This window comes from Anoplopoma fimbria, chromosome 17 (assembly GCF_027596085.1).
Source record: "Anoplopoma fimbria isolate UVic2021 breed Golden Eagle Sablefish chromosome 17, Afim_UVic_2022, whole genome shotgun sequence".
Classification (NCBI taxonomy): Eukaryota; Metazoa; Chordata; class Actinopteri; order Perciformes; family Anoplopomatidae; genus Anoplopoma; species Anoplopoma fimbria.
In genome coordinates this window covers 485,452-504,836 of record NC_072465.1, presented here as the reverse complement: position 1 = coordinate 504,836, position 19,385 = coordinate 485,452, and the positions used below count along the sequence as shown (strand labels likewise).

Sequence of the window (19,385 nt, the reverse complement as noted above, 5' to 3'; positions counted from 1 at the left end):
AGGGGAGATGATATCACGACAGCAGAGCATCCTTTGTTGTCTCGCAGTGTTTCCTCCATCAAGTCACCAGTGTTTCCTCTCCTCTTCTGTGCTCCATCATGTCTTCTGTGCTCCATCCCTTTGTGCTCCATCTTCTCTGTTAGATCGAGTGGGTTTCGTCCCACACCTTCCGACAGAAACCCGTTACAAAGTTACAATCCGGCAGCGTTGCACGGCAGAGATGGATTCGATAAAAAAGAAATCTGATGAACAATTCAAATCCATTTCACGACAACTTGCACTCACAGTTCTCTGTTTCTCCCAAACATCTCTGCGCCACAGAGCAGGAGGAGGAGGAGGAGGAGGAGGAGGTGTCGTGGACATGGAGTCCTGCAGAATGAGCAGCACTGACAGCAGACTGAACCCGTCCCTTCCGGGTGTGTGTGTGTGTCTGTGTGTCCTTGTGTGTGTGTGTGCAGCATGTGTGTGTGTGTGTGTGTGTGTGTGTGTGTGTGTGTGTCAGCATCTCTAGCATGGTGGAATAAGACTATAATAAACACAGAACAAAGACTCCCTGACAGTAGGACATACAATAGTTCCAGCTTTAACACAATTCAATTCAATTCAGTTTATTTTGTTTAGCCCAGAATCACAAATTACAAATTTGCCTCAGAGGGCTTTAAATCTGTACACATGTCCTTACATCCTCTGTCCTTACACCCTCACATCCTCTGTCCTTAGACCCTCACCTCCTCTGTCCTTACCTCCTCTGTCCACCCTCACATCCTCTGTCCTTAGACCCTCACATCCTCTGTCACATCCTCTGTCCTTACACCCTCACATCCTCTGTCCTTACACCCTCACATCCTCTGTCCTTACACTCCTTACACCCTCACATCCTCTGTCCTTACACATCCTCCTCACCTCCTCTGTCCTTACACCCTCACATCCTCTGTCCTTACACCCTCACATCCTCTGTCCACCCTCACATCCTCTGTCCTTAGATCCTCTGTCCTTAGACCCTCACCTCCTCTGTCCTTACACCCTCACATCCTCTGTCCTTACACCCTCACATCCTCTGTCCTTAGACCCTCACATCCTCTGTCCTTACACCCTCACATCCTCTGTCCTTACACCCTCACATCCTCTGTCCTTACACCCTCACATCCCTCACATCCTCTGTCCTTAGACCCTCACCTCCTCTGTCCTTACACCCTCACATCCTCTGTCCTTAGACCCTCACATCCTCTGTCCTTAGACCCTCACATCCTCTGTCCTTAGACCCTCACATCCTCTGTCCTTAGACCCTCACATCCTCTGTCCTTACACCCTCACATCCTCTGTCCTTAGACCCTCACATCCTCTGTCCTTAGACCCTCACATCCCTGTCCTTACATCACATCCTCTGTCCTTACACCCTCACATCCTCTGTCCTTAGACCCTCACATCCTCTGTCCTTACATCCTCTGTCACCCTCCATCCTCTGTCCTTAGACCCTCACATCCTCTGTCCTTACATCCTCTGTCCCCTCACATCCTCTGTCCTTCCCTCACATCCTCTGTCCACCCTCACATCCTCTGTCCTTACACCCTCACAGTCCTTACACCCTCTCACATCCTCTGTCCTTAAAACTTCCCCACATCGGCACAGGAAAAAAAAACCCCTTTAACAGGGAGAAAAAAGGAAGAAACCTCTGGGAGAACGACAGAGGAGGGATCCTTCTCCAGGATGGACAGAATGCAATAGATGTCATGTGTACAGAATGAACAACATAACAGAGATACAACACATTCAATGTATATGACATAAATGATTCATATAATAAGACTACTTATAATAACAGCAGCAATTATTACAGTAGAATTATAGTTATGAAAATAGGGATAGTAATGTGATTAATAATAATAATGGAAGTAGCAGTGGGTGGGTGTCACAGCAGGAGGCACGACTACGGTCCAGGTACCACAACGATTCATGGAAACCTGCAGAGCGAGAAAGCAAAAGGGCTTCAGGGTGGAAGTAAAGCTAAAATGCTTAATGGTACAGGTAATAGTAATAGTAATGTGACTAGTAATAATAATGGTGGTAGCAGTCGGTGTCAGCAGGGCCGTAGCAGGATGCACGACCACGGTCCAGGTACAGCCACGATTTATAGAAGCCTGCGAAGCGAGAAAGCACAAAGACTCCAGGGTACAAGCAAGTCAATAAGCGTAATAGTACAGGCAATAATAATAGTAATCCATCACAACAATCACAACACATCCATCAGATAATTGTCTCAGAGGAGACTGTCTGCTGTCTCCACCATCACAAGGAGAAGCTTTGTATTTGTATGCTGAATTCAGCTTCTTTTAAATAAAGAGGGTATAATTATTATGTGCTTTATCAAATAAATATTATCTCCAGATAATCATCAGCTCTTTTTAAATAAATCTGTGTTGAATATCAGAAAATGTGTTGAAGACAATCATGCTGTTTATAATAGGCTTTGTTTTTAACCTGTTCCTGTGTTCCTTCAGTGTAAAATATATTATATATTAAAGAGGTGAATTATCTAACATACATAGCACAAATTTACAGTAAACTTAACATTATTTCTGATTTACGGCCCCATAATTTACTCAAGTGCTTGATGACTTTAAGGCATTTTCAGATCACAAGCGGTTTTGTGGTCATAAAGTGATCAATGATTTGTTAAATTATTGGAGCAATTCCGTTTCCAGGAAATGAACAGTTTGAGTAAAAGTTTGATGTTTCATTTGACAATTTTCTTCATAAAACCCAAAGGTGATCAGTGAATATCGGTCTGATAGCTTGATTGGAATGATTCTGAATAAATATGCATTGCCGTTTTCGGTGATATATATGTTAAAATAAAAAATAGAGCAACCATTACTACAAAGGGAAGTGATAAAGGAAAGCAGAGGTATTCAAGTTAAAGAATATCTAGATGGTTTAATGGTTTTCAGTGTCTCATGCAAAACACAGCCATCCATGTGTTAACCTTTCATAAAGAATATCACTAAGTAATAGTCCAGCCTGGAGCTTACACGTGTGTATAAGTGCAGTGGATGCAGCATTGGAGGATATCTTGTCAAGGTAATCAGAGGATTAGATTCACAGTGCGGTAGAGAGAGATATCCGTTACAGACTTTAGTTAATAATATGGGAAGCCAGCAGTGCTGCAGGAAAGACAATACAGATTGGAAATTTGGGCCAATGCTCACAGTTATCACAGCTGATTCTGAATACTGATGTTGTGTCAGGGTCCGAGGCATCAGTGGGTTAACATTGTTAGAGAGCCAGAGAAATGATTATGTCCTAAAGGAGCTGATGCAATGAAGTCCCTTGAAGATATTATCCTTTTAAAGAGGATGTAAACAGATATGTTAAACACACAGTTATTCCCAACATATATTTATGATATCTTTGGTCATATCATTTTCAAAGTGATATGAAAGAAATAAAAAGCAGGATTGTTAGTCAAGCTGCTGTGTCAGTTATCAGTTTGAGGCATCTGAGAAACTCTTAAAGTTCATCTGAAATTAAATTGAATTCTGAAAAATAAAAAAACACCAAAGACAATTTAAAAAATAACTAATTTAACATTAAACCATTAAATCAAAATAATCACAATGTTTACTGTCAAAGCAAACTGTAATATTTCTAACCAAGGATTCATATTGAATGTGCATATCCACATTCAATTGTGGATATGCACAATATTTGTGTTAATTGTATGGAAGTATGGAAATTAATTGACATACATATACATAAAATATATATGTGAATGTGCCCTTTTTTATTTCATTTTAAATGTATAGCATGTTTTGTATTTATTTGTGGTTATTTTCCTTTGCCATGATTTTGTATAATTATTTTAAATCAATGTTCTCAGTTTTTCTTTTCCACATTATCACTCAAAAAATAAAACATCATAAACATCATAAACACATAAAAACAGCAAACGACCTGAAAGCATTTTGACTTGTCCCAGTAGGAAAAACACAGATGTAAATAATAAAATGAATGATGGCTGAATTCCATTTAGCTGCTTTAGTTTTAGGGTGCTGGTATTGCTCATTAAAACACCTTCTGTCCCGGCCACTGAGACTGTCTGAGACATTTCTGGCCACAAGTGTGGATACTTAGAGCGTTGACTTTCTTTCCCTCAAGCATGCAGCAGTAACACAAGCACAGGAGCGGAAACACTGTAAAATAATTTAAAGGCTGCATCCCAAATGGATTGGTTGTGCCAGACACCAGAAAACATCAACTATGACCGTTCAAATAGGAGTTTATTTATAGTCAACCACAAGTCCACCATTCATGTTTTTCTGTGATCACATGCTTTCAAAGCATCATGTTTTCAAAGCTGGCAGACATTGTGAAGGTTTTTCTTGAACGAATGAACACCCATTAAAGAACAGAAATCTAAATGTAATAAAGAATTGATTTTCAGACCTTCTCTTATCAGAAAAATATTTTTAGAATAATCTACTTACATTTAGTCCATTTGTCAATTTTTGGCCCATTTGGACCCCTTGTTAACATCTAAAGACAACAAAAAAACGTTTGTGTCTTTATTCAGGTTGTCTGTTAGAGGCCATCAGGCTCGTTGAGCATCAGATTAGATTCATTCAGACTACTTTGACTGAGAGACTAGCCAAAATAATACGTTATAAAATATGTTTTAGCATTGAATCAGTTTGCACCATACTGAAGCATGTTTCTATTTCAAGAAACACTGATTTACTAATGAAAAATCTGTGATTTTAATAATTTAAACACACAAGTCAAGTCAAGTATACTTTATTATCCCACACAGGGAAATTCATTTGGTTTCATATAAAACACAGAGGTACACTTTATGTGTTGTAACAAACAAACAAACACACAAACACATATTCAGTGCAATGCAGGCAAAATGACATCATAAACAATATACAATCAAAAAAATACCTCTAACTCTAAATACACTGTGTAGTATTCATGGTATAGTTAGATTGTTGTTGGAACATATAATCTATTGGTATTTCTTCTGTATGTTGATCTAATATATTTCATTATTTTCTTTTTTGGGGAGCTGCCCCTTTTACTACCTTACATCATTATGCATTCTGTATTCTGTTACTTGTGCAAATAAAACAACTAGAATTAAACTAAGAAAACATGTTTTTGTGGTATCCTAAAAAGGTGTTGGTCTGATATTCTAAGGTCTATATTTTTAGCATCTGTAAGAAAACAGCCAAATGAAAGCCTTTGTTAAGTTATGCATTTTAAAACTATAACATTGAAGCATTGTGCAAAATGAATGCTGTGAGTTTGTGTAACTTTATAAGGCTCAGCAGGGCTTTAAGGGCTCCACACATGATTGGCTGAGAGAGAATGTGTGTTAGCTCCTCCCCCTTTACGAGAGTTGCCAGAAGCAACAGGAAGCGACGACCCAAAAAAAGAGTGCAGGCTGTGAGAAAAAACAAAAAGAAAACACTGGAGGCCGAACACATAACCTGTTGATTGGCCTCCACATCAGAGCCACTGTAGACCTGCAGACCTGTAGACCTATAGACCTGCAGACCTGCACCCTGCAGACCCGGACCCGACCTGAGAGTCTACGTGGCACAGCAGTGAGATGTCCTCCTCTTAGACCGAAAGTAAAGCTCACCTGCCGCAGAACACCAGAGCCAGCCGAGGTAAGAGAAGTCTGAACTGTCGGGATCCTCACTGTGACACTTGTTATGTAACGTGGCACAGATGTGGAATATAAGTTCTCCCGGTGATGTGTCTGTGACTTGTTACTGTGTTCCTCCGCCACGTCAGAGAACATGTAGGTGTGGAGCAGACAGATCCTGCTGCTCTACTTTGTTTAATGTGTGTTTAATCAACAAAGGAGGCGATGGAGGAGCACCACGTGTTGGCCGGAGCTCTCTCTGTCCTGGGCTGTGTCTGCCTCCGCCCACTGCCCTAATGCCCCATGCCCGGTGGAGTAAGAGGATCAGTGCATTACATGTGGGGAAGAAAGTAGAGCCGTTAATGAATAGGCTACAGGAACCTCCTCCTCTCTATCTGCTGCTACAGGCCTCACTGCTCACACAGCAAGGGAACTTAAAGGTGTTTGTGCTAAAAACCTGCTGTTTCCTCTGGTGTTATGGGCTGTTGTATCATTACATTACATTATATTATATATACATTACATTACATTACATTACAGTCATTTAGCAGACGCTTTTATCCAAAGCATCTCCTTTCTTAAGACTTACAGGCAAAAGTGTAGTTCAACATAGGTATTCAAGAGAACTACTAGTCACCAGAAGTCATAAGTGCATCTCCTTTCTTAAACAAGCATCTAAAAGCATAAACCAGAGCAAAAGTATAGTGCAGAGGCAAATTACTACGAAAACAATAATTGCAACAGACTAATACGAATATAATAAGTGCTACAAACTACTACGAATATAATAATCACTATATATCAGTATCACTGAGGAGGAAACAATGAGAGGGTTTTAGGGTGACAAGTCATGAGCAGCCAGACCACATCCTGTAGGACCACAGGAGGTTAGTCATGAAGGCCTCAGCATTCATTATGAGACAGTGGAGCACTTTAAACAGGAGTATTCTGTAATGCTGCTGTTTTGTTCTGTAGTCACATGAAGGTGGGAGACAGATAATAACAACAAGACAACACAGGACAGAGCTCAGGACAGAGACTCTATTATAGGCTGGAGTTGGAAATCCAGAGAGCCCTCAGAGATTTATTTTTAACTAAAAAATGTCTAGTTCAGTGTATATATGTCATGTTTGACCAAAAATAAGGGATCCCGTATGGTACTTTAATTGAGTATTTATTTTTTCTGTATTGATCCCAGGCGGTGAATTGACAAGCTAGAAGCAGATTAAGTATATCAAGTCGATAAAATAAGCCCCACGTTTACCAGTTTAGGGCTAATCTTCTATCACAATATAGATAATTTCATACCTCAAAAACAACATAATTCAATTAACATATAGTCTGTATGATACAACCACATTGTAAATCCTTATATACTCTGTGTGAATCAAATACTTGATAAATTAAATGCATTTTCTCATTTATTTATATTTTAAAATGTGTTTTTTATTGTAGTTATTATTTTAATCCTTTTTATATTGTATTTGCCTACAACCACTAGATCACAATGTATTTCTGGTTTTAATTCTTCAGATACTGTGTTATATTTGTAGCTCAAAAATTGTTGTTCAGTATTTTGGCCAGATGTCATTATTAATAATTGCCTGGATATTGAAACACAATTTCAGCACATTTGGTTAAACATAAATTCTATGTTATGACTGAATTTCAAACCATAAACTATACTTCCATATATGTATTTATGATACAAAACTTAACCTAGTATTTACTTATTGTACTTATAGGACAGACATACAGTCAGATTTTTCTTTGTATGTCATTTATTTATAATTAACCTGAATAGTTAAATTAAAGTTCACTTTTTTTTCTCTTATGCATAGAAAACCACTTATTATTAGATTTTATAATCAGCTACAAATCTCTATGAATTAAACTATACTGGAGGTTTGTATTGAAGCGTTGTAATGGGAAAGTCCCAGAATAAAACAGAAATATTTCTTGTGTTCTTATGTTACTCTGTACTGCTGAATGAAGTTAACTAGCTTATTTTTGGAGGACATTTATTTGCAGTCTTTCTCAGTTCAGTTCTGACATGGATAATGTTGACAGGAATTTGTATTTCTTGCATAAACACAGGAATGCAGGCAGATTCTTGTCTGCAGACACTCTGACTCCACCTTCTTTGCATAAGAGGAAGAAATGTGGTGTGCTCGACATGCATTATGCAATATCTCTTCCTCTTACTAAGTTAAGTTTATATTGACCACTTCAAAAGTTGTGGTTTGGCAGCATTTATGATTATTCAAACCTTTGGCTATAACATGTGTGAGCTCAATGCTGGTTAGCAGTATATGAGAGAGTATTTTACACAACATTTTTGCAATAGAGTAGAACTTCACTAAATAACTTGAGATATAGTTAACCCTTTATGTACATTTTGGGTAGTAAATGTTTAGTAAAACAGTTGACCGCAGCTGAAAGGCTGCAAATGTGATTAATTAAATCCTCAACGTCTAACAAATTAGCCCAAAAAAGCTTATGTACAGTATTGCTACATTCAGCAGTGACTCTGCGATTATCTGTTTTGTTCTCTGTGGTCTCTGGAGCAATCATGTGTTCAAAGTTACAGTCCAAACATGCTGTCTCTTGCTGACAACATAAAAAAATGATGGCCATTTAGAGCGTCAGATATTTGAGTGCCAGCTTAAAAAAAATAAAGAGACTGGTACACAACAAAATAAAATGAATTTCTTGTTCGAGTGTTTGGCTTTTAGTGGATTGTGTTTCTGCTACATTCTTGCTGGACTTTTCTCACTCTCCCCTGCATGAACAATTTTAGCTCCAGCCCTACTTTCATCTCTTTCACACTTCCGCCCCAACAAACCCACTGTGCTCATTGTTAAAACACAGCTCTGTTGAAAAAATGTAAAGATCCCTGAGCCGGATGTGAGGTATTCAAATTGCTTAATTTTTAAGACCAACAGTTAAAAATGCCAAAGATACTTTATTTTACAATCGTATATGAAAAATAAAGTGTTAAAGCCTAACATTTAAGAAGCTTGAACCAGCAAATGTTTAGCATTTTTGTTTTGAAAGTGACTGAAAGGATTCATTGAATGTCAACATTTAAAAATAATCTTCTGGCGACTGTTTGTCGATGTAGTCATATACTTTTTTCTGAGTGCAGAATTAGTTGGATCAATTTAAGTGGAAGATATTTACATGAATATACATTTAAGATACTTTTTACTATACTATTTAAAAAATCATATACAATCTGTGCAAAGGCATTACCTGTGGTTCATGATATCTCTTTGTATGAAATTATTTCAATTGGGAGGCAATGGTAAATAAATAATATTGTAAAAAGGAATAAGTTGAATTAAACCGTTCAAGTCCGTTGAGATCAGATTGAACATTAATGAAAATTAGCTATAATAGTTATTGCCAAACCAACACATTAGTCACTGAGGCAAATGTCTGTCATTTACACTTTAGCATCCTTAACAATAAATGACCTGAAAGCAGGCACAATGGTTTTTTTGAGGTAACCATCTCTCACCTTGCAGGAACGGGGTTGTTTAGATGATGATTTTCTGCTCTGTACTTAGAATAAGGACCGCACATCCGGGTCCCATAAACTTAACTGTAAAAGCCCTAAAAGTAGCAGAGGACCACAGAACGACCATTGGTGCATTGGACATGCATGCTGGATATGAAGGTGACGGTGTTAATGATGATTTGGCTTGAACAAAGTCAAGGGAAGGGAAGGAGCGGGATGATGCTCTCTGTGTTTGTGTGCTGATGGATTGAGTTAGTGAGGGGGCCAGATGAAAGTTAGAATGGGGGCCGGGGACAGAAGAGCTGTTTGAGTTGAGTGGTTGAAGGGGCTTCCTGTGCTTGAAGAGTGGCGGCCAAAAGTCCTGTGTCAAGTATATTTGCTTTAAAATGGCGTCCTATTCAGTGAGTCATTTGACATTTCCAGGAGGTCAGGTACTTTGTTCTGAGCTTTTATGAGGCTTCACTCTAATAGAGGTTAGCACAACTAGACATACACATCCTGTGCATTTAGCTCTAAGCATAGTTGACTCCTGCTGCCAGAATGGTTGAAAAAGGTGAAGTGTGAGTGAATCTATATTATAAAGCTGCATCAGTCAATATTGTTTAAATGAGCAATTGGTCACATGACCATGTGTCATGTGAATTAGTACCGTACAATACAGTTCCGCCTAGCACTACAGAGTGTTTTAACACCTTTCAGCTCATTGTTTTGATTTACAGCCCTCAACTTTACTTTTTTGATTCTCAGAGCTTCCATCAGTCCTTACCAATACACAACTAGCTGGTGAACATAGTGGAAACTTTAATAGCTAAAAAGCCAGATATTTCCCTCAGAAATAGACGGAGACCTAAACAGAGTTAAAGTGAGAATGATTAATGGATTTGCAACACTTAAAATGGATGCCTATGTTGTTTGTGTCTGCTGGGTGTGTAAATAGGCAACTGTTTGTTAGCATGTTCGCTGTAAGGACTTTGTCAGGTAATAAACTGTCCATGTTGTTTTATGTTCTGTTGGCATCGGCTATGACACACAAGGCACCCTTTGGCATCTGTATGAGAGGCACCAGGCTCCAGATAACTAATGTAAACCCATCAGTGGTGTTGATGATAGAGTTAGCCAATTTGATGAAACCTACCGTGAGACAGAAAAAATGTGTTTAATTTGAGATTAACGACTGTAGCGTAAATACAGTTTAATCATCTTTGGTTATGTTGGGAAATGTTGCAAATCACTGAGCTGTACTGCTTCATGACAATATTTAATTAACAGGAATTTTGTATCACTGTGATAATTTGCTGAGATTGTTTTTAGGCATTTAATTTACTTGATTAGACAAAGCCATCCAGATATTTGATCTACAAACAGTTTTTCCGTCTTCAACACTTTGTAATTGAAAATGTTGCACATTCAGCAAGAAACCAGAATTGCCTGATCAGCTACTTGGCAAGACCACCAGGTTGTTTTGCCGTGCAGCATGTCCGTCTCTGATGCTGCCTCCTCCGTACACAGTGGTCCTCTAACAGCTACATACTGTTGGACGGCTTGCTGCAGCAGTGTTTCACAAACAGAATTACTAAAGTGGAAACGCATAGTGTTACAATAGCTCAGTTTGTTGTTATACAATTTATTACTGAGAACTTGCATGACTGCACCACATCCATATATAGTCCGTGGTTTACTGCTCCACACATGGCCTGCTGCTCTGACTGAACCTCCTCCTCGCTCTGATGCACCCTGCCATCTTTTATTATATATCCACCAAGCTTCTCACAGCCAAATTATGAGAGAAGTCAATTACATGTCCAGTACAGAGAGTTTATTGTACTGGTTTAATATAGTCAGATGTTTTTGGTGGCTTACGTTTTTATTTCCTTTAACATTTTTAGACATGTTTATGACGTGGCTCTATAGGCAATATCGGTCTGTCAGTTGGTCCGCCATTTTGGAACAGACTATTCTGAGGACTTTCATGATCCCCAAACTTTTCCTAAAGGGCCACCATAAGTTCACATTTATCAACAAATCTTGGTTTTGTATGTTGCAATCAAGAGACCTTTGAAGAAAAGAAAAACAAACAGAAAAGAAAAACAAACAAAAAAGACTGAACAGAAATAGAAAAAATAATGTCAAACAAAAATAAACACACACAATTCTTATCAACACCATTGGGGATTACTGGTTGTCAGATGTTTTTATGTCTCTTGCCTTGCTTGAATTTTAATTGCATTTTCTCGAATTAGTAGATTTTTATTCCAGTTTATTACTTTTACTTATTCAAAGTCTGTGTATTTGGTTGTTTTGGGTTGAGGGTAATTTCAGATGAAAGAGATCCAAGATGAAAGGTAGGGGGGGCGTCTGTTATTTTCTTAATTATAGTGGTCTGTATAAAGTACGGATAAGGTTACTCAGTTCGTCCACTGTCCCAGCTTCCTTCATTGTTGGGAGATTTTCACAGACTCTGATTACATTTTTTTCCAATGTTATACTTCATGAGGTTCATAGAAGTTAAAAAGTCATGTACGTATAAGAGGGCAAATGGCTGCTAAGAATTATTTTATTTAAAAAAAGCATTTTAAACTATACATGCGTGATTACCTTTTATCATCTCATAATTGTTATTAAACGCATTGATAGCTTTTGCATCTGATCTGTGTGTCCTACTTTGTCTCTCAGTGTGTTTGATCTTGGCCATGGCCCACGGCGCCAGTATCCAGTATGAGCCAGTGGCAGAGATCGGAGGAGGCGCTTACGGGACGGTTTATAAGGCCCGAGACACAGAGAGCGGGCAGTTTGTTGCTCTGAAGAGCGTGCGTGTGCAGACGGACCAAAATGGCCTCCCAGTCTCCACAGTCAGAGAGGTGGCTCTGTTGAAAAGGCTGGAGCAGTTCGACCACCCAAATGTGGTCAGGTAAGACAGCTATGCAAAGTGTTATGTTGACCACATTTCACTGTGAACACTTCTCACATAAGTCACTATTCTTTTTGTGCACAACAGGCTAATGGATGTATGTGCCACCCAGAGGTCAAACCAGGAGACTAAAGTCACTCTGGTGTTTGAACATGTGGACCAAGACCTCAAAACGTACCTAGAGAAAGCCCCAGCTCCTGGATTGTCCCCCGGCCGCATTAAAGTGAGAACTAACTAAAGCAATATCTAAAATAAACTATAGTCTGTGAAATAATTAAAGGGACAAAACTGAAAGGACTGGACGGGTCTTTTAACCCTGGTTTTGAAAGCAACCTCTGTTTGAATATTTGGTTCCAGTTGAAATATTCCTGTGTGTTTCTGCAGGACCTGATGAGGCAGTTGCTGTGCGGTCTTGCATTCCTTCACTCTAACCGTGTGTTGCACCGAGACCTGAAACCTGAGAATATTCTGGTAACCAGCCAGGGGCAGGTGAAGCTGGCTGACTTTGGACTGGCCAGGATCTACAGCTGCCACATGGCCCTCACTCCCGTGGTAAGAACTCACCTGAACAACAGTAGTTGTTTGTGTTGTGTATAAAGCATTATCCACAGAATACCATCATTTATTTATCATTTTAGTTTCTGGTTCTCTTGCATTTAAGTAAAAAAATAAATTAAAAAAATGGACCGTTAGCCACTGAAACTAGGTTGAGAGAACCTAAGTGGCATTTATATTCCTCACTGACAGTCAGTGTCTAATATGACAGTCTGCTGCCAAACATTAACCTTGTGAGTAAAAGTACTAAATCTCAATTTTATAAAACCTGTAATGGCTTCCTTGTTTGTGTCTGCTAGGTGGTGACTCTGTGGTACCGCCCCCGAGGTTCTGCTGCAGTCCAGTTACGCCACACCTGTGGACATCTGGAGCACCGGCTGCATCTTTGCTGAGATGTTCAGACGCAAGTGAGTCAGCAGAATAATGTCCAGATAAAGAAGACTGGCACTATATACAGTATATATATATATATATATATATATATATATATGTATATGTGTATGTGTGTGTGTGTGTATATGTATATGTGTGTGTGTATATATATATATATATATATATATATATATATATGTATGTATGTATGTGTTTGTTATGATCAATATTGTGTCAGTGTCAGGCGTACTAATCACAGCCTCTTTGTTTTTAGGTTAGGGTTACTAGTTTAGGGAAACATTTTGTTTTTGGTTAAATATTGGCAAAAGCCTTGTGTTTCAAGTCAGCAAATGAAATGCATTGAAAATGAACAGTTTGCAGATATGTTAAAGGGACAGTTCTCCCTAAAATCTAAAAATACTAGTCTTTCCTCTTATGTGTAGTGCTATATGTCAATCTAGATGGTTTTGGGAGTTGCCTATTTCTGGAGATATCAGCTCCAGAGACGTCTGTTTCTCCCCAATATAATGGGTCTATATTACTATACTCAGATTGTGGTCAAAGCAACAAAAAATATAATTGAAAAACTCAAAAGCAATGTCTCTTACCAGATCTCATGACCCGGTTACTCAAGATTATCCATGGTCCTTGTTGTGAGCAGTTTCATCTAGAAACAATTTTCTTTGAACAATGGGTCCCGAGACATTAATAACGCCTCTAAAAATGGGCATGTTTATGACGTGGCTCTATAGGCAATATCGGTCTGTCAGTTGGTCTGCCATTTTGGAACAGACTATTCTGAGGACTTTCATGATCATTGACGATAGTTGGAACGCTCGTTACCTGGCGATGTTAGTGTCCAGATTGTTATTCAAATACATTGTGCGTTTGTGTGTCCGGCAGAGCAGCCGTGATGAGTTTGCGTAGGGTTCAGATTTTATCTCTAAATGGATCACAGAACGAGTTTATCTGTGGCTCCAGGGAAATCTGGTCTGGGGCCTCAGACTGTCGGGAGGTGAACAGTTGGGCTTTGCCTTACTCATTATGTTACAGCATTTGTATGTATTTTATTTCACCCCTCTTCCAACCAGTCTACAATAAATCTACTCTGACACATACAGGAGTTGTACTTGACATCTTGAAGTCATCAGCATCATACATGTTACACAAACCCACTGACACATTATTGGTGTTAACACGTCCACAAACAGTTACTGCAAGCGAAATTCATAATGTGTCTAAAGATTGTTTAACGCTCATCAGTCTTGTGTGCAACACACAACACACACACACACACACACACACACACACACACACACACACACACACACACACACACACACACACACACACACACACACACACACACACACACACACACACAGAGTAGCTCCATCTTGTGGTACAAACGAAACAATGCATGAAGACGTCAGTCAAGTTTGGTCAAGAAATCCATGCTCAAAAATATTTGCTTTGTGAACAGTTTAATGATGTTATATGTTATGATGATATGATGATACATTCATAGTATCAAGAACAAGTTGATTTGGGTGAAATTTTTAACTAAACTTTTTAACAGTAGAATCATTTAACCTTATGCCAAACTGTTGATCTGCGTATGAAGGACATCATGTTACTGTTTGCCCTCCTGCACAAACAGGAGCTTCAAAGACCTGTGAATAACAAATAACAACTGATTCAATCTCTCTGTCTGTTAGACCTTTGTTCTGTGGAGAGTCAGAAGTGGACCAACTTGGAAAACTTTTTGAGTGAGTAACAAATAGTTTCCACATTTACCTGGCCGGATGATTCAAAATATACCTATTACATTGAAAACTATGTGTCATTTCAGAGTTATTGGCTTGCCACCAGAGGATGAGTGGCCGACTGATGTTACACTCTCAAGACAACACTTCCCCCCTCTCTTACCTCGCCCGATCACTGACTTTGTTCCAGAGATAAATGAGCAGGGGGCGCAACTATTGCTGGTAAGACTTTGCCATGAATTGAATTTTTTTTACTTCAGTCCATCCTCCCTGGTATTTAACTTACTTTCAGCTGCCTGAAGAGTTCAAATCAGGGCAGTAACAGATAAGTAAACTCAGACTCCTGAAGAATGATCTTTGCTCATAGTCAATCTTCAACGCAAGAATTTAACAGATGACATTCTTTTGATTAATTTGACTAATCCATCTGATTAAACAAGAGGAGAGAGAGCAGGACTTTCAGCAGTCCTGCTTAAAGAAAAATATTCTATAAAAAATTTATGATTTAATAATTATAATTTCCAGTGCTGGTAAAACTGAAAATAAGAGCTTTAATCACTATCTTTCTGATGGATTCGTATTAAGTTTATCAACAGATCAAAAAATGGGAGTATATTTATTTTCTGCGTTTGAACCAGTGACGTACAACTAATTTTAAAGTATACAATATATTAACTGTCTATGATGTAGAAAATAAAGGTTTAAGTGCAAAATAAGAAACAGGATTTTAGGCAAGAATCACAATTACAATAACCAGATTTTAATAACTAAATGCTAATGATCAAAGAAAGCTGACAGTACAGTAACTTACAGTAACTTCCTGCACTTTCTGCTGGTTGCCTGGCAACTGGTCCTGGCCAAATGACAATCTGACACATAACCTCACATAAACGGCATATTGTCTTTTATCTTTGATTTTGAATAATTAAACAGATGAGATATAACATGTTAATTAGTGCGCTTTAGAGGTGCTTGTAGGAGGATTTTATTACCTTTTGGACAGAGCCAGACTAACTGTATCCAGTCAGTAGAATATCAACCTCCTCGTCTAACTTCCTGAAAGAGACTGGATAAGAGTATTTCTTAAAATGTTGAACTGTTTCTCTTAGTCCTGACCCAGTGCTAATATCCTGCTATTCTTTCTTCCATAGAAAATGCTCACCTTCGACCCCTTGAAACGAATATCTGCCCTGAATGCCCTAGAACATGCATATTTCCAGGACGAGGAGACATTGACTTGAAATCAAGAAGTGAAACGTGCGGCGAGAGGTAACGGTGTCTAAGCTTAGACCTGGCCTAACCATAAAGGATTTCAGTTTCATTCAGTGCATTGCCTTTCAAGACGTCTGAGTTATGCTCCGGGATATTTTTTTGTTGCTCCTACATCAAAAAAGGATTAAAGCCTGAGAAATGGAATTAAAAAAAGAAGAGGAGTGAACTTAAGGATCACTGGCATGCTTTCCAGCGTCACAATTAATGATGTTAACATGTCGGGTCTTCAAGGACAGTACCAGTGTTTTTGATGTTTGATTTGTATATCAGTCTCATCCGCAGGGACTGATGCACAGAAATGTCTGTCATCTCCCCTGAAATGTAGCTCCCTCTTACTTTTGTACTGTGTTTCAACTGAAGGTAGCAGAGATGTCGTCTTTTCTCGTTACAGGCTGAACAAAGTCTGACACAAGTGACACCTCAGGGTTAGATCAGCCAGTCGTTAGTGATTTTATTGTATTTGTGTTTATGTTTTTCATACTAAAGTAGCAAGAAGACCATACATTTTATTGGAAATCCAGAGGATAGGAAAGAAAAACGCACAAGACAGACACACATGACAAAAATACTGGTATTGCCCTTAAATACTGTCATTAAATGTTTCTGTCGACGGAGGACTGAAGGGTTGCACATTTTTTGTCCGTTTGCTAAAACCATCTGAAATCAACCAGCACTGCAACTACAAATGAATAAAAAACTGTTTAAATAACATTCACACTTCATTTGTGTATTATTATTATTATTATTATTATTATTATTATTATTATTATTATTATTATTATATTATTAATATACAAATGGCAGTCCATATTACATTAATAAATATTATTCTATGAAAAGTGAACAATTCAATGAACTATATGAAATCGAAACAAAAATAGAAGTTAGCCTTAGCCTTACACAGGTGAATTGTTTTTGTTTTTCACATAGGATAGTCAAGGTCAATTTCCAAAAACAGTGGATCCTACACTTACCTTAATGCAACACTGCAGCCTTGTTATGGTAGGACGCACACATCTTTCAAACTACAAAAAAAAAGTAAAAAAGTTTTAACCTCAGGATTTATGTCAATTTATGTAAATATGTAGTTTCCAAGTCCAAACCCTGATGACTTCATTACAGGTTATTTTCTCAAACTTAGAACAGCTAATCTCATAGCCGTAGAACATATTGAGTAGAACTTCCCATGCTCCAAAGTTCCCCTTTAATCTATTTAAATATGTCACTGTGGTCACAGAAAAGATTAATCTGATTAATGAAACACCACAAAAGAACTGCAATATTTGCCAATATAAAAAAATGTGTGTATTGCCCAGTTATTGGCAGACATTCTTACAGAGTATAACTGGAGACCCTACATGACTTAAAGGCTGCCAATGAGTAGAAGGAATCATTCAACATTTGGGGAAATTTAGTTTATTTGCTTTCTTGCTGACAGTTGGATGAGTACATCGATACCGCTCTCATGTTTGTACTGTAACTATGAGGCTACCACCAGCAGCTGTTTAGCTGGTTAGCTTAGCATAAAGACTGGAATACTTGCACAATCCAAAGTGTAAAGTGTTACGGACAAGATGTAAATGAAGAGATAGAATGTGTCAGTTTGCTTTAGAGGTGTGTTTAGGTGGATCTTGTTTCCACCTTTTGAACAGAGAAAGGCTAGCGATTTCCCATTTATATGCTAAGCTAACCATCTGCTGACTCCAGCTTACAGATGTGCAAATACTATCAATCCTGTCCTCTAATTTTCCCGGCACTTGCTCCAAAATACACAATTATCTGACATTATTTTTACAAAATAAGAATGACAATTTTCCCCCTGCTGAGTTACAAATCTACACAATTAAAATTACATGTCTTAACAAAATAGGTCTGAAGTAGTTGATTAATTCTAATAGTGTCTCATGAAAAATATTAAACACAAATAGCTTTTATTCCAAAATAGCTATTTACAGAAATGTATATTTACTCCCTGTAATGTGTACAAATTCATCTTTGTTGTAAAGGTTGTGTTTGACAAAAATATGCTAATGAATTTAGTTTTGGTTATCATTTTCTAGATGTTGATGGGTTAATGAAAAAGACGAGCAGGGTGAGAAGAGACGTGGCAGCCCCACTGGTTGTTTACTAGAAAAAGAAATATCTTCAAGAGTTATTTTTTATTTCATAGGAACACATTATTTTCCATTTCTCTCCTCTTTAACCCAAAATAGTATCTTAAGTTTCCTGTCCATGTAATTGAATTAGATGCTACTTCAATCAGTAGGTTTGCTTCCTAAACATTTTTATTCCCTTTTTCTTTTTTATTCCCTATTGCAATGATCCATAGACATCCAGGTTCATCCTGTGCATCACCACTTCCTCACTCAGAGGGGACAGACAGTGAGGCAGGGAGAGAAAGCAGGAGCTACCCATAAATTGCTTTGGAAAAGGAGAGGGGAGAGCTAGAGACGGAGCAGATGCTTTGGCAGGAGCAGAGTTGAGGGTTTTTCTCTCTCCCTCCTGTGTCTCTTTTGTTGTGTCGGTACAGAAAAAAATTTGGATGCACGTTGGCAAGGACCACAACCACCAAAACCACCTTCTCACTGTGAGCCTCTCATCCCCAGCCTGTTTGCTGGAGCTTGATCCAGTGTGGAGCTGGTTGTGCGGCAGGCTAACAGCGGGCTAGCGGGGGGGTGGGGGGTTTGGGGCTGCAAGGCTCTGTGGCAGCGAGAAGAGGAGGAAAAAAAGGAGGAGGGGCTGTGGTGGGCTTCCTCTGCCTCACAGACACATTTTATTGACTTGCTAATTGGATGAGGCACTCGAAGGAGAGGATGCGGTGACCGAGAGGAGCTGCTCTCCAGAGGAGGGATACAGGCACAAGGAAGCATTGCTTGGGACGCGTTAATCTGGCTGTTTCATCTCTTTTAAAAAAAAAAAAATCTGGAGACATAACAACAGATGTTTTTTAGTATCTCCCAGTGACCCTCACACCGTGCATACATCATTTTATGCATGACATTGTCGAATGGAGGCTCCAGCTGCCAGACGCTTCGTGACAAGTGAATGATTTCCATTTTGATGTTTTTGCTCCCTGTTCCCTTTCACCTGTTTTATTTTTTTCTTGGACTCATCAGCTCGAGACCTTTTTTTTGTCAGCTTCGTTTGATGTGCCGTTTGGTATGAATGGTAATCTGATGGCGAGATAAATTCTTCATCAAATCAAAGGTACGAGGAACTGTGCAATGGATAATCTTCAGAAAAAATGAAGGTAGGATATGAGCGAAAGCCAAGACACACACTCTGGTAAGGTGGCATTATTCAGCCAGTATTAATTTTAGTCCCTAGTCAAGAAACGGA

The 19,385-nt window shown here is 38.6% G+C and overlaps 1 protein-coding gene across 1 annotated transcript; it reads left to right on the top strand.

Annotated features, from left to right (window-relative positions):
- Positions 1–5,338: 5,338 nt before the first annotated feature.
- Positions 5,339–16,738, top strand: cdk4 (cyclin-dependent kinase 4). The gene is given in 9 exon segments (XM_054616361.1): positions 5,339–5,672; positions 11,847–12,081; positions 12,169–12,304; positions 12,466–12,633; positions 12,936–12,955; positions 12,957–13,043; positions 14,727–14,777; positions 14,861–14,996; positions 15,926–16,738. Coding segments are annotated over 8 exon segments (906 nt in total). The 5' UTR covers positions 5,339–5,672; positions 11,847–11,863; the 3' UTR covers positions 16,016–16,738.
- Positions 16,739–19,385: the final 2,647 nt, after the last annotated feature.